The 22,331-nt window shown below is 41.2% G+C and overlaps 1 protein-coding gene across 2 annotated transcripts in view; it reads left to right on the forward strand.

The window, feature by feature from the left end:
• Nucleotides 1-22,331, forward strand: part of LOC144527206 (protein AF-17-like) — a 28,558-nt gene that overhangs the window by 711 nt on the left and 5,516 nt on the right. For both annotated transcript variants that reach the window (XM_078265142.1, XM_078265151.1), the window contains exons 2-15: nucleotides 441-520; nucleotides 619-673; nucleotides 794-903; nucleotides 9,515-9,618; nucleotides 10,121-10,214; nucleotides 10,767-10,874; nucleotides 13,333-13,425; nucleotides 13,517-13,664; nucleotides 14,097-14,867; nucleotides 15,343-15,542; nucleotides 16,584-16,692; nucleotides 16,857-16,923; nucleotides 17,497-17,645; nucleotides 21,925-22,125. In XM_078265142.1, the coding sequence (XP_078121268.1) occupies nucleotides 441-520; nucleotides 619-673; nucleotides 794-903; nucleotides 9,515-9,618; nucleotides 10,121-10,214; nucleotides 10,767-10,874; nucleotides 13,333-13,425; nucleotides 13,517-13,664; nucleotides 14,097-14,867; nucleotides 15,343-15,542; nucleotides 16,584-16,692; nucleotides 16,857-16,923; nucleotides 17,497-17,645; nucleotides 21,925-22,125 (2,289 nt within the window). The remainder of the gene's footprint in view (nucleotides 1-440; nucleotides 521-618; nucleotides 674-793; nucleotides 904-9,514; nucleotides 9,619-10,120; nucleotides 10,215-10,766; nucleotides 10,875-13,332; nucleotides 13,426-13,516; nucleotides 13,665-14,096; nucleotides 14,868-15,342; nucleotides 15,543-16,583; nucleotides 16,693-16,856; nucleotides 16,924-17,496; nucleotides 17,646-21,924; nucleotides 22,126-22,331) is intronic.

The following is a 22,331-nucleotide window of genomic DNA, read 5'->3' on the forward strand; positions in this document are numbered from 1 at the left end:
GGCGAGGCCCGCCGGTTTCGACACTATGTTACCTTGTGTCCACTTGCTTTGTTGCTTTATTAAGACAACAAGAGTAGCAGTTAACTCACATAATCATATTTCTGAGGAGAAATCAGCCCTGTGACTAATTGTTGGACCAACTCTTGGAGGCTGTGGTAGATTTATGCCTGGCTGACTTCACTCTGCCCTCATCTGCAGGTTAATTTGTTGAAGTAGAGATGACTTTGTTCCCTAAAGTAGTCGAAAGTGCTATAACGTGGATTGAAAATGCCTTCCCCTTTTTTTTTTTTTTTTTTTTTACAAATATCTGACCAAGATGACAGCAGCACTTAACATTACTGTGTTGGAAAATGCTGACGACAATGTTTCAAAAATAGTATCATTAACGTGTGTGTGTGTGTGTGTGTGTGTGTGTGTGTGTGTGTGTGTGTGTGTCCCAGCATGTTATGGCATTGTCCAGGTTCCTACCGGTCCGTGGTTCTGTCGGAAGTGTGAATCACAGGAGAGGGCGGCACGCGTGGTGAGTATTCCAACACACAACATGACACATCCTGCTTTACCCGTTTATGATTAATGCCACGCTCACAACAAGCTCTGCTCTTTCCTGTCCTTCCTCAGAGGTGTGAGCTATGTCCCCACAAAGATGGTGCCCTCAAAAGGACAGACAGCGGAGGTAAATCTCACCCTGGCCTCTGTCCATCTCACTCTCCTACTGTTTCCCTGAGTTACACAGCCCCCCCCCAATTGCCTTAAATAAGGATCCTTATCATGTCGTTGATCTTCTCTCCGTCAGGCTGGGCCCACGTTGTGTGTGCGCTCTACATCCCTGAGGTGCAGTTTGCCAACGTTCTCACCATGGAGCCTATCATCCTGCAGTACGTCCCACATGAGCGATACATCAAGGTACTGATACACACACTGTTGACGGAGAGAAACATGTAAAAACATAGAGAAAGGAACAATTGTTAGTCTACAGCAGTGATTCCCAGCCAGGGGTTAAGTGGAAAGATCGTACAGTAATTTAACTAATTTGAAAAAATATATATATATTCTGATTTGATTAAAAGAATATATTCACATATTAACATTAAGTCAACTGTACCACCTGAACACTACATAATGCAGGTGTGTAAGACTGGGTAACGACTAGTTAGCACAGGAGTTTCAACAGGTAGCTAAAAGTAATGAATAAATGGTTGAAATAAAAGGACTATACAGTTCAAATGATTAGCAATTGTTAAAATAGTTTAAGATAAATGGTTGAAACATTCAGCTTCACTCCAACAGGGCTTGACATTAACTTTTTGAGGCACTTGTCCTTTGGACAAGTACATTTACGTTTCACTTGTCCATGCACAGAAGTCACTTGTCCGGGTAAAGATTTATCATTTTATACATTTTTTTGTGTTTTGCTAATGCAGAATTCGAACAAACCGTTGACAGCATCCAAACTCTGTGAACATTAATAAAATTCAGTTGAAATAGTAGAAACAACGTGTCCCAAGAATAGTGTCCCGAGAATAGATTTCCCATTCAACAAGAAAAAAGGATCTCCAGACTCCATAATACAAAGTAATACTTTGCACGCCAGTGTGCAGAAGTTAATATATTGAGATTCTAAGTCAATATTTTAAAGTTTGTCATTACTTTCAGATTCCCAGTCAATATATTGAGATACTAAGTCAATATTGCGATATTAAGTCAATATATTGATACTAAGTCAATATTGAGATATTAAGTCAATATATTGAGATACTAAGTCAATATTGAGATATTAAGTCAATATTGAGATATTAAGTCAATATATTGAGATACTAAGTCAATATTGAGATATTAAGTCAATATATTGAGATATTGAGTCAATAAATTGAGATTGTAAATCAATATTTTAAATGTTCTCATTGCTTTGAGATTCTTAGTCAATATTCTGAGTTACTAAGTCAATATATTGAGATACTGAGCCAATATTTTGAGATCCTAAGTCAATATTTTGAGATAAGCCAATATATTGAGATTCTAAGTCAATATTTTAAATTTTCTCATTACTTTGAGATTCTTAGTTTATATTCTGAGATATTGAGTCAATATATTGAGATACTAAGTCAATATTTTGACCAGAGGTAGTGGTGACTTGAACTTGAACTTATACTATATCTAAAATCATTTTGTAGACATAACAATGGATTTTTTGACAGTAAATGTTGGTGTTAACTATTGTTTTTTTTTTTTTTTATTGTTTTTTTATACAATTTCACTTTCTAGCCGGCAGAGACAGATTTACCAAGGGATCCTTTAAAAGGTGTAGCTACTTTACAGTTGATTATTAGCTAATATTTAATCCGGCAAGTCGCGGAGCTGATTTATTTATTTTTTTACAATAACTGACGGACAAACGAGCAGTGGAGTACTAACGTTACGAGGCAGAGAGCCAGCCGCTAAATGAGTCAAATTAACTTCATGCTTCATCCACACAAAGCACACTGCTATCGCCACGGGTGACATCTGTATTCGGCTCATTGTATGTGAACGATGTGGCGAGGGGGTAACGTTAAAGCGGAGTTAGCAAGGTAACGTTAGCTAACTAACACCGGCTGGCTCGCCGTGCTTTCATGCTGCATCGCTTACAGAGAATGAGCTGAACAGCGGGCTGGGTCTAACGTTAGTGGCCCGCTGACCTGCTGCCGCTGGGTCCGCTGCCCCGGATTGTGGGGGAAAAAAATGTATTTGTTTCAAATCGGTAACATAGACGTAATGAGTGGCACATAACGTGAAGTAACATGGCATTTTATTTTGTTTGAGTTTTAACTTGTCCAATGGGGCAAGTAAATTTCTCTTCCACTTGCCCTACAAAAAATCCACTTGTCCCGGACAAGCCTTAATGTCGAGCCCTGCTCCAAGTAGTAGTAGCCTATTATTATTAGTAGTAGTAGTAGTAGTAGTAGTATGATTAATGCTGAACAAACCAACCTCATAGTTTTTTAGAATGTAATTTACATAGAGAGAGAGAGAGACCTGCAGCAAAGGGCCCTGGGCCGGACTCGAACCTTGGTGCAGTAAGGAATCAGCCCTAATGGTACCCCCGTACCAGCTACCTGGTAAGCTTGGGGGGGGGGCGCCCAGACCAATCTTAATATGGATAGTTCAGTTTAGGGCTCAACGATATAAGGAAAAAATGGAATTGTGATTTTTCTGCCAGATATTGCGATTACGATTCAATTTGCGATTCTTTAAAAAAAAAAAGTTTAGCTTAAGTTTAATTTTCACTGTGTAACAGATAAAACATGTCATGGAGCATTATAACATGAGACACCATCAAAACTGCTCTATATTCTTACGCAAAGATGAGAACATAGATATGAGTTTCCAGCAATAAGTGTTTTTCTTTTAATAAGCGTGGAACTTTGGCCAGTCAAACACACATTTATCACCAAGGCTAAAGTTCCAATAAAAAAACATATCAGTACTTTCCTGTAAACTGAAGTCTCTGATATGCCTCAGTTCAACAGCAGCATCTACATATTGCACCTTCTACCATCAGCTAATCACATTCTTTGAAATCGAGATTTCGATTGGAAACGATTAATCGTTCAGCACTAGTTCAGGTGTATAAGAAAATGAACGATATCCACTTTTATATAATGAATAGTGTTATACATTTGGAACATACATTGGGTATCAATGAAGGGCTACGTGAGTTTATCTGACAGAGCTGTTGGGGTACCTCGGACCAAAAAGGTTGGCAACAACTAGTCTACAGGACTTCATCTCTGTGCTGTCCTCTGTCTCAACACCTAAATTAAGGATACAAAGTATGTTTATTTTCAGTATTTCTGTAGGGGAATGGTATTGGCATGACTGCTGATCTGAAAAGCGTCGTTTCCTCGAGTGGCTGAGACAGCACATAAAAACATCCTTTATCAGAGAGATGTCACATATCAAGAATTGCACCAAATAATTGGTCAGATTCATAAACTCAGCAGAAAAAGAAACGCCCCTTTTTCAGGACACTGTATTTTAACGATACTTTTGTAAAAAATGCAAATACCTTTAGAGATCTTTATTGTAAAGGGTTTAAACCGTGTTTTCCATGCTTGTTCAATGAACCATAAACAATTAATGAACGTGCACCTGTTGAACGGTCGAATAGACAGTAACAGCTTGCAGGCGGCAGGCAATTAAGGTCACAGTTATGAGAAAATTAGGAAAGTAAAGAGACCTTTCTACTGACTCTGAAAAACACCAAAAGAAAGACGCCCTGGGTCCCTGCTAATCTGCGTGAACGTGCCTTAGGCGTGGTGCAAGGAGGCATGAGGACAGCAGATGTGGCCAAGGCAATACATTGCAATGTCCCTACTGTGAGACACCTAAGACAGCGCTACAGGGAGACGGGAAGCACAGCTGATTGTCCTCACAGTGGCAGACCACGTGTAACAACACCAGCATAGGATCAGTACATCGGAATATCACACCTGCGGGACAGGTACAGGATGGCAACAACAACCGCAGGAACTGGCCAGTCTGGTGCAGTACATGAGGAGGAGATGCACTGCAGTACTTAATGCAGCTGGTGCACTGCTTTTTTTTTATAGCAAGTGGGCAGTATACATTGGGGTGCAAAAAGCTTTAAAAAGTGTGGTCTTCACAGACAATGAACCCATACTAAATTTGAGATTCAGCATATTAGCTTGTGCATACATCATACAGTACTGTCTATGAATGTCCCTATCATCAGACAGGTCATCAGTTATATAGTGCCGTAAGTATTTGACCTCATCACACACTTTAAGGACAGTACCAAACAGAGAGAAAGCAGGAAATGACAGTTTTTGTCCTCCCTGCTTCTAGTAATCACAATATTACTCTTCTTAGAATTGTACTTAATGTCAAAGTCTGAGCCATATTGGGAGCAGACCCTTAGTAACTGTTGAAGGCCAGCACTATATGGACAAAGAATCACCAGATCATCTGCGTACATCAGGTGGTTGATAATGGTGTTCCCAACCATACAGACTGTTCCACAGTTATTTAGCAGCTTTGATAGATCATCCATATAAATATTAAAAATAAAGGGAGATAAAATGCTTCCCTGCCTAACTCCATTGCTTACATTGAATGGGGCAGACGTCAAGTTACCTCATTCCACATACATTGACTGATGAGCATACCAAAAAGCCAAGATTCTCACTAGATATTTGGGAGCCCCTCTGTTGTGCATTTTGTAGAAAAGCTTCTCATGATTTACATGATCAAAGGCTTTAGAGGCATCAATAAAACACATACAATTTGTGGAATTATGCCTGTTATACAAATCTAGGACCTCCTTTAAGGCAAATATACACATATCTGTGCCATGTTTAGATTTGAAGCCAAACTGGTTGTCAGAGGTCAGGACCAGCTGTTCCAGCCTATTCAGTATAATCCTCTCCAAGACCTTGGATAAAATACTGGCCAGAGCTATAGGCCGGTAATTATCCAAGCTCTTCATTTTGCCAGCTTTATCTTTGATGATAGGCACTAATGTGACAGGTAAAATAGAATCAGGTAAAATACCATGGGCAAACAACCCAGTAAAACAAATAGCAATTAGTGGACAGAGTTTTCTACTCGCAAATTTTAAGTGCTCCGCAGATATCTTATCCATACCACATGCCTTATTATCTTTTAGCATCATAATTGCATCATTTATTTCTTGAGGGAAAACAGTCACATCTTCATTATTATCAATGTTACCCACTATAAATGAGTTACTTTTAACACAATTAAACAGCTCATAATAATGTTTCTGCCACAACTGAGTAATTTTCTCTGAGTGAGAGTCAGACCTCATTGTATTTTCATTCCTCTTAATGGAACGTAGAGCATATTTAAATTTAGCATTTGCATGTTTCTTATAATCAAATAAGGGACCATGTTTATGCCTGCCTGACTCAACCCGTGCTTTGAAGGCCCTTCTTGTTCTCAGCATGTATCTATTCCACATAGTCATTCCAGCCTGGCCTGACTTTGTACAATCTGTGTGTCTTATCCAGGGGCCTGCTCGAAACAAGGAGGGACTTCACAATATTCTCATACAGGGAGCACAGCTCAGTACCATGTTGAGGGTTCTTACAATTAATATCACAGCATGCAGTGGAATCTTTTGGTAATGCAATGTTACTCAACAAGATGTCAGACTGAATATAGTATTCTTTAAGATCCTCCTCAGTCAGGTTAGACCAATCTATTTTCCCCACACATATGTTGTTATCTACAGACACAAGAGTAGGTATATTGCCTAGATTTACAGATAAAGAAAAAGGCACATGATCAGTAGTGGCAAATTCATAATTAATTCTCATGGCTTCTAAAGAATCGTGAGCATCAGCCGTGCAAATACAGTGATCTAGCCATGAAGTTGTGTGCCATGCCTCACTGATGTAAGTGTAGCTACTATCAGGCAAGAGCACTTTGCTAGAGAGAATTAGACCATTATCAGAACAGAACTGCATTAAATGTTTGGCAAATAAAGAGCTGCCATTGGAAACATCTGCATTCATATCACCCACAATAAAGAAGCACGTGGAAGCATTATCTTGAATGAAAGACATAACACAAGCCAATCTATTAAGGTATTCATCTTCATTTTGAGAACACTCATAGGGCGTATATATGTTTAAGATAATGAAGTTTTTATTACCACAATTAAACTCAATTCCTATGGCCCAATCAACACCTAGTCTAACCACATTAACCAGCTGATCATATTTTTTATGCCATAGCAGGGCAACACCGCCAGGTATTCTACCATGAATTATCCTGGTACACAAATTACTGTTCACTTTGGTTAACATCGCGAGATAGGCCGTTTGTGCCGCATTCATGTGGTGTCGGAATAATTGGAAAAATTACTTCCAGACTGCGAAAAAATCCCACTGCATTAACATTGTGAGATAGGGCATGCCTTGGCGGAGGTCTGTGCTCTCCGCGTGCCCTTCTAGTTTGTAGAGCAGAAGTAAGATATAGGAAAACGTATAGTTTTGGTAGCTGTACTCAAATTCAGGTATTAGATTAGCACTTGTATTCAAACTGTGAGGTGCCCAGCCCCATTGGTCTCACACAACTAACTCCAAAGTAATTACAATAAAGCTTTACAGTTGTAAATTCTCCACTTGAAAGTTTAATTGGAACTATAACTGAAAACAGTTTTGGTGTCAGTCCCTCAAAAAATAGAGCGGGGCCTTTGTTTTAGAAAACACACTCCATTAGTGTCAACAATCCCACAGAGAAATCATACAAGAAAAAGAAAAAAACATAGTGATTTCTCCACCAACAACAGTAGCTTCAGCAAACAATGATTCTCAACTCAAGACATCTGGGAAACGGCACAACTCTTGTTTCTCCCATAACGGGAAAAAAACGCCAACATTTTGCTCCACATGGCCATCGCTCTCTCCGCCTACACCGACCGTACAAACCCAGAGCTGAATGTGTCGAGGTCATGCCTGCTCTCTGGAGGTTGGTAAAAGTCATTCTGGGAAACGTGGGAGATTTCCAGCTTAGGTAGAAATAGATGAGGCGGGTCGAGGGAACAACAAAAAAACTACACGTACCACAGTTCATCACAAAATGCACATTGTAATGTACTAAATTGTGCTGAAGTGATATGTTTAAAGTCGATTACATATGCAAAATGCCAAACTTGTACTTGTCACTTGTAGCAGCTTCTTCAGTTACAGCTTCCTGAATTTGCTGCACTTCCTGGTTTTTGTAGCATTCAAATTGGGTTATGGTGTGTTGGTCAGACATAACTATGGGCTTTCTTTTAATGAAATAAAAAAAAAAGATAATGACAAGAATCATTAGTTAGGTAGTATAAAGCATCATAAATTGATAATATCCAACAGGGAAGGTTCTTTAAGTCTGTCCATGTATAATAAATAAACCCTGGTTATTGATATGTTGACATGTGAAACAGTTACGTGCTGCATACTGACTGACACAATACAGAAGTAGTAGATAATATGCAGAGTAAGGGAACTGAACATATCCATCGTGTATACAGTCGTGCTTTTACATTCAGAAGAGCTTCTGAATTATTCTGCTAATGTCTTGTTTTTTTTCTCTCCCCTTTTTAAAGCAAACCGATTAACCACAAACTAGTTTTCAGGCTGTTATAGCTTTATCATACATCTGCTGTCTGGTAACTATCCATTTACCTTTCCTACGGTGTCTGTGTGGTCGGCCGCATGCACCAGAGCAGGCCTTCTTAAAGCAATGCACAGTACAGAGAAACCAATATCTGACTCATGGACTCATTAGGTGTGTGTGTGTGTGTGTGTGTGTGTGTGGTGCGCGCGCCTGCATATAAATGTACACGTGAGTGTTTGAGTGCCTGGTTTCATATTACTGTCAGCTACAGTAAATTGCATGCAGCTTTCCCCGTCAGAGCCATTCATCCAGATTTTGCTGCCTGCATTCCTAGACGGCGTTACAATGGACAGTGAAAACTTGAGAAGCCACTCTTCCTTTTACACGCTTGGTGTAGCTATGTCTCCGGCCTTTCATTACATAGGCGAGCAGAGTAGGATGTGATGAGTGGAGGAAGACAGAGGAAAGGAGAGAGAAAAGGCAAAACGGAGAGGGCTGAAGCAAAAAGGTAAAGAGCCTGCTGTTCCTTTGTCCCGCACCTGTTGCTAGGCCTCTTCTACCCCCCACCACTCAGCCCCGCTCACTGGGGAAAAGCTGAGCAACAAGTACAAAAGCTCTGTGTGTGCGTGCATGCGTTTGTTTGTCTGTGTGTGTTTGTGTGCGCGGATGCGCGCACATGTGTATGCGTACATGTATTCTGTGGACATGTGTGCACATTTACATGTCAGTTAAGACTAATGCTGCTGTCCCGCAGGATGCAAGGATTATAGCCTTGAGCTCTAAAAATCAATTATTTCCAGAATCTTGGCTGCAAATCCATCATGGATTTCAATGCAAGTGCCCCGCAGTATATCATGAAACCATTCTACACCTATTCTATAAAAATTATAAGGAATGTAGGTGACAAGAAAAGGAAATGCATTTTAGATTTAAGTAGCATTATGATAAAAAATAAAAAACATTTCAAAGTAAAAGCTCTCTGTTGAAAAAACACAAGCTCTTCATTGTCAGCTTTTTTCACAACATTCCCAAACATCTGGTCAACAGTTTTGCTGTAGAAAGCAGCAAGCACGGAGCAAACTGCATTCTGTTTGAAAACCCCATCTGTTGTCTTTTACAGTGTAGCTGCGGCTCCGCTTAAATCAAAGAGTGTTTAACTCTCCTGCACTGCAATCACAGTGGTGCACTTCACTGTAATAGCCAAATAACATGAATGTACGAGTTTGCCCTGGTTACGTTAGTGCTTCGAGACGTTACTCACATGAATCTGCATTTTTTTGACAACAGCAAGGGGCTTTGTGTGAACTTCTACAGGGCAACGTAGCACCTGTTAATAACACTAATAACTAATATGTCTCTGTTCTCTCCATCTTTGCTGCTTCACCAGACCTGTTATATCTGTGAGGACCACGGGAGGGAGAGCAAGGCTGCCTGCGGAGCCTGCATGACCTGCAACAGACAGGGCTGCAGACAAGCTTTCCATGTCACCTGGTAAGTCTGTGTGTGTGTGTGTGTGTGTGTGTGTGTGTGTGTGTGTGTGTGTGTGTGTGAGAGATAAAGATCTTGATTGTTGGGAAAAAGATCTTGCAGGAATACTTTCAGAAATGGATTGTTATCAGTAACATTGACTTATGAACGTACAATTGACAAATGAGCTGTATTTAAAATGATTACTACAAAATACTCCCAGCAGGACAGTGGGCCATTACCAAGACGTGATTTTTGGGACGCGTTTCCCATAGCTATATTTGTTTCACTGTGTCTGCACTACTAATTTTGTGTAAGCTGCAACTGATTCCCATCACAATGCAGAAATTGACAACTCAACCCTAAAATTAAACCATGGAAGATTGTACCGCACAGATTTGTGTGTGCAGACATTTGATATTTGATCCAAATGTGTGTGTGTGTGTGTGTGTGTGTGTGTGTGTGTGTGTGTGTGTGCGCTCTGCTGTTTCCTCCCCCCACTGACCCCGTGACACCCTGTGTTCAGTGCTCAGATGGCAGGTCTGCTGTGTGAGGAGGAAGGCCCAGAAGCTGACAACGTAAAATATTGTGGCTACTGCAAGCACCACTACAACAAAATGGTAAGATGGACGACAGTCTCGAGGCTGCAAACCAATATCCTTGCACAAAGCATCACAAAATGAAAGAGTTGATGAATATGGTAGCAGCTACAAACATCAGAGATAACCTGGAATCGTCCCTTAAATACACTGTGAAGTGTAAACTCTGCCAATTAACAGTAAGCGTTGTTGTTGCTTTAATTTTACATAAAATAGGCTGTATAGCTGCGTCGATTTCCTCCATGCTTGATGACATTTTTGTGGCTCTGGCACAGGAAGACGACGGCCCCATTCTTAATCCCACCTACGAAGCTCTGTTCGGCTCGGTTGTCGGTTAGGAAAATAGCAATGAGCTATCCAGAAGTCTCAAAGGGCTGTCTTAATCAAGCACCAACACAATAAGCTCAAATGCTCCTGCCTATCTAAAGGCGCACATCGTGAAAATGAGCTTTGGTTATGGTTTTGATTGCACCTTTAGGCATTTTTTTTTTTTTTGCAAATAAAATGCCCCACAGCTTTTAAGTTTTTATTTGGTCTTGAGACAATGCTCGCTTTTTTCTTTGGTTTTTACAGCAGAAGAAGTTGCGGTCCAGTGAAAATACAAGTAGCTCCTTCAGTCATGCCAGGGGGCGCTCAAGCTCTCCACTGCAAGACAAACATCACCACCACAGACCGAGGAAGGTAAGGGCTGGGTGAAGAGTTACGTACCAGAGGTTGACATTGGATATCTGGTCAGATTTGTAGTCATGTTTACATATTTTTTGATCAGAAAGCTTCTCAATTAAATAAACAAATGTACCAATTTTCAGCCATTTTACTAAGGTAAAGTTCTTGTCTGTCTGCTTGGGTAAAAACAACATTCAATGCCCAAACACACTGAAAGCGATAATTGATGCTTCATTGGCGCGTGCAGGCATCAGATTTGAAGCGCCAACATCACAGAACCAGCCGTATTTTAGAAAATTTAAGCAAAGGGTTTGTATGTTACAGATACCCCTATCAGTGGGGGCATTAGACTTTCTCCCTTGACGGACAGGGTTGTAAAACCTCTGTCAACCCTGCAGTCACTTTTCATCACGAAACATGATTGTTTCTTTTTTGTTTTTGCAGTGACAGCGCAGGTCACTAAAAACACTCTCAGTATGTAGTTATAGTGCTTGTTCTTCATCCCCCACCTGCATTAATCGCTCATTATTTCAACGCATTTATAAACGCCATCACAATTATTAGCCTATTGGGCTTTTTAAAAAAATGTTCACACACTCAGCTGCCGTGACATTTTGCACTCGGCGCAATGAATTATGAGCATGATTCACACGATCATTAACATCCTCTGCTCTCATTTCCCTGTTATATTCTCTCTCTCACACACACACACACACACAATCATGAAAAAGTTGATTTATTTCAGTACTTCCATTCAAAAAGTGAAATTTGTATATTATTATATCATTCATTACACAATCATTTGATGATTATAACTGACAACTAATGAAAATCCCAAATTCAGTATCTCCGAAAATTAGAATATTACTTAAGACCCATACAAAAAAAAGGATTTTTAGAAATGTTGGCCAACTGAAAAGTATGAGCATGTACAGCACTCAATACTTAGTTGGGGCTCCTTTTGCCTGAATTACTGCAGCAATGTGGCGTGGCATGGAGTTGATCAGTCTGTGGCACTGCTCAGGTGTTAGGAGAGCCCAGGTTGCTCTGATAGTGGCCTTCAGCTCTTCTGCATTGTTGGGTCCGTCGCATCGCATCATCCTCTTCACAATACCCCATAGATTTTCTATAGGGTTAAGGTCAGGCGAGTTTGCTGGCCAATTAAGAACAGGGATACCATGGGCCTTAAACCAGGTACTGGTAGCTTTGGCACTGTGTGCAGGTGCCAAGTCCTGTTGGAAAATTGTTAGTTGGTCAGCAGCAAGAAGCATGAAGTGCTCTAAAACTTCCTGATAGACGGCTGCGTTGACCCTGGACCTCAGAAAACACAGTGGACCAACACCAGCAGATGACATGGCACCCCAAACCATCACTGACTGTGGAAACTTTACACTGGACTTCAAGCAACGTGGATTCTGTGCCTCTCCTCTCTTCCTCCAGACTCTGGGACCTTGATTTCAAAAGGAAATGCACAATTTACTTTCATCAGAGAAAATCACTTTGGACCACTCAGCAGCAGTCCAGTCCTTTTTATCTTTAGCCCAGGCGAGACGCTTCTGATGCTGTGTCTTGTTCAGGAGTGACTTGACACAAGGCATGCGACAGCTGAAACCCATGTCTTGCATACGTCTGTGCGTGGTGGTTCTTGAAGCACTGACTCCAGCTGCAGTCCACTCTTTGTGAATCTCCCCCACATTTTTGAATGGGTTTTGTTTCACAATCCTCTCCAGGGTGCGGTTATCCCTATTGCTTGTACACTTTTTTCTACCACAGCTTTTCCTTCCCTTCGCCTCTCTATCAATGTCCAGCCTCTTTAGCAATGACCTTTTGTGTCTTGCCCTCCTTGTGCAAGGTGTCAATGGTCGTCTTTTGGACAGCTGTCAAGTCAGCAGTCTTCCCCATGATTGTGTAGCCTACAGAACTAGACTGAGGGACCATTTAAAGGCCTTTGCATGTGTTTTGAGTTCATTAGCTGATTAGAGTGTGGCACCAGGTGTCTTCAATATTGAACCTTGTCACAATATTCTAATTTTCTGAGATACTGAATTTGGGGTTTTCATTAGTTGTCAGTTATAATCATCAACATTAAAAGAAATAAACACTTGAACTATATCAGTCTGTGTGGAATGAATGTATACATTATACAAGTTTCACTTTTTGAATGGAATTACTGAAATAAATCAACTTTTTCATGATATTCTAATTATATGACCAGCACCTGTATGTATGTATGTATGTGTATATATATATTATACTTTCATTGTGTTTGGGTCTTAACAATTTGATACTTTGGCTAAGTCAAAATGACATCATATTGCCGCTAGTTTAAAACAAATTGAACTCTAGTAATTGTGTGTGTGCATGCCTGCTTGTTTGTGTCTATGCGTGTACTGTATGAGTGCTTAGTGTATGCCTTGTAGGACCTGGTTTGACTCCTAACATACATGAGCCCTGTGTATTCCTGTCTGTTCAGAGTCATAAGGACAAGATTCGGCAAAAGGAGCGCCACAAGAAGTCCTCTGACAGCCTGGGCTCTTCAGTGACGCCCAGCAGTATAGTAGAAAAGGTATGAAAAACGCCAGGATGACTCGTCACATGCTGGACACTTTGACAAGTAGTTGAACTAATCGTGTCATGACCTGTGTGTTTTGGTACAGATCTCCTCGAGTCACCACAGCAGCAAGGACAGTGAGGGAAAGTCCAAGAAGCTGAGCTCACACAGTCACGGTCATCGCAGCAAGAAGACGGGAAGCACTGGCAAGAGCTGCTCCTCCTCCTCCTGTTCTTCCAGTCCTTTCAACACAGGTAGGCACCATGTGAGGAATCAAACAGGAGACAGAGTGAAAACTATTAATTGCAGTGAGTTTATTTGAGTTTGACTACAACAAGGGATGTCCCAATCAGCTTTTTTGGCCCCAGATCCTGATCCGATTTAAAAAAATATATATAGAATATCTGCCCAATCTGATACTTGTATTTCCCTAGGTTATAGAGCTGTTTTTTTTTGGTTTACCAAAATTACTCTGTGAACAGAGTAACTAAAAGATGTCTTTAGCTTAATACATTTAACTTAGTGCAGCTAGCATTTTTGTAAAACTCACATAAAAAATCGACTTAAAATGGTGCAGGATTTACTGACGTAAATGAGCAGAGTAAGGTGATTGGGGCGACTGCCGATCCAGTCCTTTGCGATCCCATCAGGACATCCCTAACTACAACTTTGTGTTTCTCTTGGAGGTGGCTCTCTGACTTCCACTCAGGATTTCCATCAGTTCTCATCATCCTCCCGCCTGGAGCGTGACCACGACCAAGTGGGTGACGAGCACAGCGGCGAGGAGCGTAAGGAGCGTCACAGGAGGCCAGCGGTCCAGGAGGAGGAAGATGATGAAAAGGAGGAGGATAAAGATGAGGAGGAAGAAGAGGAGGACAATAAATACCACAAGCCACCGGCTTTGACTCCTGCTGACGGCCCACTGGCAGGCTCACAGGGCCACGACAGATCCGAAGGCAACTCCAGCCCTTTCGAGAACAAGGTCACTATTTCCACCTTTGGCTCCATAATGCGCATCACCTCTTCGTCGGGGCTGGGCAGCAGCAGCAAGATCCGGAAGATCTCCTCCTCTGGGGACTACAAGCCTTCCAAGTCTCTCTGTAAGCCGTCTCAACTGAGCACGCCGCCCATCCTGGAGGAGGCGGCCCCGGAGGACAAAGCCACGCCTCTGCCGCTGCCCCGAGAGAGGAGGCACCGTGGCAACAAGAAGAGCAGCCATGGCCCAGGGCGGCCACGAGGCAGCAAGAACCGAGACAGGAGGGAGGAGGAGCATCACCACCACCACACGGCGCCGCCTCCTCCAGCCTTAACCTCCTCACTCTACCCGAGCCCATCCTCCATCCCTCATCCCGCCTTCCCATCCACGCTGCCTCCGGCCGCCATCTCTTCTTCCTCTTCTTTCTCTTCCTCCGCAGGCAGTTTTTCCACGAGCCGTGGCAACTCTCTGCTCAGCGCTGGTGAGTCTCAGTGAGTGGGTGGGTGGGTGGGTGTGGTAGCCCTCTAGCTTCCTGTGTGTGTGTGTGTGTGTTTGTGTGTATTTGTGTGTGTGTGTGTGTGTGTGTGCCTATGTGTGTGTGAGAAGATTTGCAGCTTGATTCTTAAGTTTCCATTACACATGAGCTATGTCAGCACCACAGTAGCAGCTTATCTGTATACGAGAACCTCCCAGTGAATTATAATATAATAGATACTAATGTTCTTGACACTGTTTTTCATACACAGGGTTTTAAAATTCAGACTAGATTGTTCTAGATAGTGGTTTGTGTGTGTGCTGCACGTCAGTGCTAGATTTCCTGCCCTACTTACAGATTATCTTGTGTACACGACTGCTCGCCTGCCACATGTTGTTGTCTTTTGGGGGTCTTACAACTTCTGAGACGAAACTAGTAATGAAATATTTTTTTACCTAGCTTTATCTTTGCGACCCCTCAGGTATTTACTCCGGTCTCAAGGACCCTCTTACACTGGGCGGGGGTATCTGCAGCACCCCTCTCTCCCTGCGTGGAGGGTTGTGTAGCACCTCCTTGTCGCTGGGAGGGGGCATGTGTAGCACCCCTCTCTCCTCAGGACTCCTTACATCCCACGTCTCCTCACTCTCCCTTCCGCCAGCCAGCGCTGTCTCGAACACACAGGTATGTCAGAGAGAGATCAGTCAGCATGAGGGCTCTCAGGGTGAGATGCTCTGTACTCTTAGCAGTGCCCCTGCTGAGCTGCCGGGTCTGTTATTATTCATCCCTGTGTCTGGGACTACTTTTTTTTATTTTATTTTAACCAACATTACATGATTATAGAGCTGAATCCATTAGTCTAGTAATTAATTAGTTGATTGACAGGAAACTAATCGGCCACTATTTTGACAATAATAATCCTGTGTTATTTTGCAAGCATAGATGCCAAACATGTTTAGCTTCCAGCTTATCAGTTATGATGATTTACTGCTTTTGTGTGTCATCTGTGACAGACTGCGAGTCGGATTAATAAAGTGATATGACATCTCCTACGGCTCTAGGGGAATTATGATGGGCATTTTGTTGCAGTTTTCTGACTTTCTTAGTTTGTTATTTTATTCTTAAGAATTAATTTCTATAGACAAAGCGATTAATCGATGAATATTCAGCAGATTAATCAATAATGGACATAATTGTTAGTTGCAGCCCTACATGATTACATGTAGAGCTGAAACGACAATTAAACAACAATTCTGATAATTGAGTATTTTATGAAGCAAAAATGCTCATTTTTTTTGAATTGGCATTTATTACTATTTTCTAACATTTTATGGATTAAATGATGAATTGAAAAATCTATTGACTTATTGATAAAGAATGGCTATAATAGTAGTTGCATCGCTTGTTATATAGTTAAATGATTTTGTTAGCAAAATGCACTTCTTTGATAACATTGTCAACATCTACCGAGAATTTCAATGAATAATATTGAATGATGTTTATTCATGTTTCAAGCCAGCGTTATTTTGAGCAACTTTTAAATCTCTCACATTCTAATTCACGTTTTAAAATGAACTCCTTTGTGCACCTTTTGTACATGTTTGACCTTTACTTATTTCACCAGTAGACAAGTGTCTCAGTCGTACAGTAAGAGAAGGCATTTCCTAACTGACGTCCTTTTCAGGTTTCTTTGTCAGCCAGATGTTGATGTTGACTGTCTCGTAGGTCCATCAAGGTTCCAGCACCTCCTACAGCCTGACCTCCACGCCGTTCGCCAGCGCTCTCTCCACAGCCCCGCCACTGGGGCTGACCCAAGCCCAGACCTCACTGCCAGGTGAGAGCCACACAGAGTTCAGACATCAATAGCTTTTTATTTACATTTGTTGAGAAACTGAAGCTAGCTGAGAAAGCCTCCTCTGATACATATTGCTTCAATCTCTTCATATTTTACCACAAGAAGAACCAGTAAAGTTGACGACTCTTTGTCCCCGTTCTCAGAGTCCGACCTGGATGACTGTCGCTTCCCGTGTCAGGGGAACTCGCCGAGAGAGAGTCTTTCTTCACAGTATGTCTCATTTCATCTTTATTAATTTTTTGTTGTTGTGATTAACAGTTTTTATTTTTTAAACAACATGCAAACATTAAATTCGCAACATGAACACATCCACTGCGTCATCACCACCCACCCAGACAAAAATCAAGGAACGATGACACAGTAACTACAATATTCAGGACAATTCAACAAAATAGATGATAAAACCATAAACCGAGTAAACATATGTATAAATGACAACACCATAAGCCCATCATACACGTCTCTCCCCAGCACAAAGCTCCTTAGGAGCCCTCCAGAAAGCTCAGGTACTTCCCCCATTTTCTAGTATAGACATCCAATCTGGAAACATTTTTTTCAAATGCCACCACCCTAGCCATCTCACAAGCCTTTAGTGGTATTTTTAATGTCTTGGACGCTACGTGATTTTACACTCCTGCTGAAAATGAGCAAGCAAGTAGTAAAACCATAGAAATACTAACCGCAGCCACAGGATGTTGTTGGTAGTTTCCCAGCCTGGCTGCAGCGATGACTTCTTATTTCTCTCTGACTCCTTGTTGTTTGTTTCTCCTCCTCCACCCCCAGGTCTCCTATGAGCTGTCTTCCCCTTCTATTTGACCAGAGGGACGGGTTGGGTGTAGGAGTCCGAGTCCGTCCTGAGAACGTCCCTGCAGCCAGCTCCCACATTGAGCTGCTGTTGGAGAAACATGGCAACGGAGAGATGGGAGTCAACAGTGAGTGAGCCTGGACTAAAAAGACAAACACCAGTGGTTCCCACGTGGTTCCAAAAAAAACTTGAGGGTCACAAGATGATTTTCTTTTAACTTTCACTTCCTCAATTTAAATCCTTTAAATTAAACAGTCTGAAGAGGAGAAATCACCTTTTGGTTAAACTGCTCACAGCTATCGGTCACACTAAACTTGGATGAGGGGTCATTTAAGGGCTTATAATGGCTTATAATTATTCAATACTTTGTAGTAGAGCCCGACCGATAAAGGATTTTTAAGGCCGATATCGATACATGTATTTAGCGATTTAAAAATCCGATATTTCGATATATCGGCCAATTTATTTTTATTTATTTTTTTAAATCCAGAAACGCGTAACAAAACATAAACAGATTTCCCTAACATTAGTTATTTGTAGTTATTTATGAGTCCTCACTAAAATAATATGATGATGCAGTTTAAAAATAAACTCGTTTGTGTTATTGTCACAACAGAACAGAGGAACATCAAAATATATTAAAGTTCTGAAATGTATAAAAATACAAACTTAAGATATGAAACACAATAAAAAAAAATATATCAAGAGTGTTGCCAACAGGGACGTTGTAGAGCGCCCTCTGGTGGACAAACTATACAATGCCAACACTCAACATGGTTGAAGGGGGTTTCGTCCGCTTTGATTTTATTTTTGAAATATTCATTTATCAGTCATTTATTTGTCATTATAAATGATTCTGATAAATGAATATTTAAAAAAAATATATATATTTTAAATATTCATTTATTTGTCATTATAAATGATTCTGATAAATGAATATTTAAAAAAAAGAATATATATATATATAATTTATATTCGTTTATCGGCCATTATAAATGCTGATACCGATAGTTTGGAAAAGGCCTAATATCGGCCCGCCAATATATCGGTCGGGCTCTACTTTTAAGGCACTGACCGAATTGCCGCTGAAGTATCGAAAAATGCCTCGTCATTCAATACCTAAGGAGTAAATCTCATCAGCGTCAGTGAGCCAATCAGCATGCTTCTACCAAGATCTAATAATGTTTGGGATTGGCTGTTTAGCGTTCGTAGACGCAGGGAAAACTCTACATTACACAGAGACGGGGCTCACGTAGTATGAGCTGAAAAATGCATAAAAAGAATTGTGCCGCAATGTTGTAATTTCTGTTTGTTTTATAAAATTGGTATTTTAAAAAAGTATCGGTTAGGAACCGGTATTGAAACATTTTTGAACGATACCCAGCCCTACAAAAGGGGTTGGGAACCACTGCAGTACACGGTTAAAACAAATACATTTGTAATCTGCACATGATTCTGTTTACCTGCACTCACTGTGCAGTTGTCTCTGTGAGAGCATGGCCTGGTACTATTTAGAGATGATGAGTGTGCCTGTGGACGCTGTTAGGGACAGAAAATAGCACAGCAAATGATAGCATGCTGCAACAGTACTTAAAGCAGCTCTCTAAAAGCTTTGTTTCTCATGTTCCTTCTCTACATCTCATTTCTGTAGTGCTCTCTCCTGAACCAGGTAGCTCGCTGCCTCTTGCTCTGACTCTTTCGCTGGGGACATCATCAGCTGATAATTGCTTTCTTTTCTATTTTTCGCTCCTTTTTCTTCCCCCACCCAGGGCTGTCACATTGTTTTCATTTTGACTCGTACTTCTTTCAGTTTTCTTATTCTGTCTCCCATTTCTACCATTGGCTTTCTGTCTTACCCATTGTTGCCTCTTACCTTTTGGATCCTTCTCTTAACTATGTATATGTTTTAACTGCTGTTCCACTCTGCAGAAATGAAAGAGAAGTGCGTTTGTTCTCCCAGTCTGCGATGCAGGGCACGCTGCACCGACAGCTCCGTAGAAAATCAATTAGAAAGCATTTAGAGCAGCCAACGTCAACTGGCGGCCCGCGGCGCACATCTGGCCCGCCAACGCGTTTAGTCTGGCCCGCAGAATAATCATGAATTCAGAAAATGTGAAGAGGAAAAAATGCGTTCTGTTATTTAGCATTTCAAGTATTTACAGCAGGTAACATTACACAGGTAGAGCACAAACCCAGCCCCTGTATTTGCATCTCTATTCCCATGCCGGGATTCTGTACAGCGATGCCTGCGCTCCACACACACAGCTGAGCCGAGAGGTGTGTGCGTTAAAACACGCGGTACCTGACTGGGAACGATACAAAGAGGATTACCAATGGCCGCTGGGGCAGATCAACTCACGCTAGTCTCGTTACTGTAAGTAGGCTACAATAAAACCTTTGTGAGTAAAAAGTCAATACTTATCAATGCACTCACCTGTATAGACAGGCGTAAACCTGTAGAAAGCGATATTTCAATCTGCTCTGTCTGCTCAGTCCACTCTTGTCCACCGCAATGTTTTACACGAACACAGATCTACTCTGCAAATAGCGAATTTTTACAAACCAGCTAAAACAAAAGTCTGTTTGTAGTCTAACTGTTTCTTAGTTTGCTGGGAATCTTGACATTTGGACACATTCTTATGAATGTAACTGCTGGCTGAACGAGCCATCCTCTCCGCTGGAGCCGTAAACCTATGGATGTATTATAAGACCAAAACAGATGCATGTGGCTACTTAATATGCACGTGAATGACGCGATCGTTATGTTCGCGTTCTTCATTCTTGATGATGATGCTGGTTGTATTATTTTGGAACAGCATCGTTTCATTGCAAATGGAGCATACATAGCCTGCTTATCAGTCCATTCATCATTCATTCATCATTATCTGACAACAGCCATTTCTTTCTGCAAACATTTTCCACCAATCAGGACGCTGCATACTACAACCATGTTTCCCTAATCACAGACTTTAACCATCACTCCTCAGTGAACTGGCTCCTAGTCGGAGATCTTTTTCTAGTTAAAGAGCTAGTTATCATTATGGAGTTTCCATGTTTTTTAGGAGTTTGCTCACACTAATACATAAAAAAAATTAAATATAGCATTAATTCATTAAGAAAGTGAAAATTTCAAACAAGAATAGGCGTATTAGGTATAAATTCATTTTATTTTCTTTATTTGGAAGTCTGGCCCCTGGAGTGTCTGCTCAGAAACATTCTGGCCCTTGGAAAAATGTAGTTGATGACCCCTGGTTTAGAGGATGAGGGTTGAATTCCTGGTTCAGACTCCATGGCACTGCTGTAAAGTAACCCTAGATATAAAAGCAAGTCCAGAGATCACCAGTTCATGTCGGCACTTTATTCCAGAGTGAAGTCAAATCTTTGATAATTTTTTATAGATAAATGTTTGTTCAGAGAATATTTGATTGAGGGCAGGTTTAACATGAAGGACTTTCTCAAACTGTATTTTAAAAAAAACTCCAGTAGCAACAACTGTAAGTGTGTAATAATGGTATGATGTTGAAGCTGCCAACCTTTAAAGCCCTAATATACCGTGGTCCACCTGTATAGGTCTTTTCCCATATTCTTTGTGATTACACCCCTAACATAGAATAGGGTTGTGTGGGTGTGCTATCTTTATCCACCTGTTAGGGTGGGACAGCTTCGGACTATTGCCTACACAATAAACACTATTCATTTTCTAGTGAGCAGTTAATTAAGATTTCAGACACTTGCTGAATTATCATCATTTGCGTCATGACTGACTGTGACTGTGTCGCATAACGGTAATTTTCACATCCATCCAACGCAATGCATTGCACTGTGGGAAAGTAAAGAAAAACAAATGCATGTTTTTCTTTCAACTCTGCTACTTTATTTTTTAAAGTGGACTAAATAAAAGTTTAGAGCAGCAGCTCACCGTGTCTGCCTTTGGGATCGATGTTTCCCCGTGCATTAGATTGGTTAACCATCATTATTTTATCCTGATAACATACCGTTAATTAATGGGAATATTATAAATCAGTGTGGGTTTTCTGTGCATTGACTTTAACAACACACTTTAAATTAGGACCGATGCTGACATCCTTGTAGAACTGTCAACTGTTTTACAGAAAAGAAATAGTTCCAATGTGTTCATGCCATGCCGAGCCTCTGCTTAAACTGATTGCATATCTCAGTACATGATGAAATGATAAAACGTCTCCTTGTTGGCTATATCTTCATATTATAAGTTCAACACTATTTCCTTATATTTTCCAAATGTTCCTTTATTTTTTGTCATATTTTATGTGAATGAGCCATTACTTTGACCTCCTGGAAAAGGCTATGCAAGAGGTGTATATTTGACAATGGGCCGCTGTGGGGACATAAATACGTGTCTGTCTATCCTCCCCTGCCTCTTGTAGTTGTGGAGATGCTCCAGTCGCTCCACTCCCTGCAGCAGGAGAACCAGCGCCTCCAGGACCAGATCCTCAGCCTGACGGCCAAGAAGGAGCGGCTGCAGCTGCTCAACACTGAGCTGGCCGTGTCTTTCCCTCAACACATTCACTCGGCCCATGGCTCCATGCACACTTCTGCCCAGATCAACTTCCTGTCGTCCATCCAAGGTCCGATTCCCCATCTCCTCTGCCCACGTTCATATCCAAACCTTAGGACACACTATTACTAGGATGCCATGTAGTACGCTCCACATCTACTTTTCATCTGCATTTGTCTTTCCTCCCCCTCACTCACAACTGTCTCACATCAACTGTACTGTTCCTTATCTCTTTTCTTTCCACTGACAAACAACGTACTGTAAACCCAAAGTGGT

This window comes from Sander vitreus, chromosome 2, assembly GCF_031162955.1.
Source record: "Sander vitreus isolate 19-12246 chromosome 2, sanVit1, whole genome shotgun sequence".
Classification (NCBI taxonomy): Eukaryota; Metazoa; Chordata; class Actinopteri; order Perciformes; family Percidae; genus Sander; species Sander vitreus.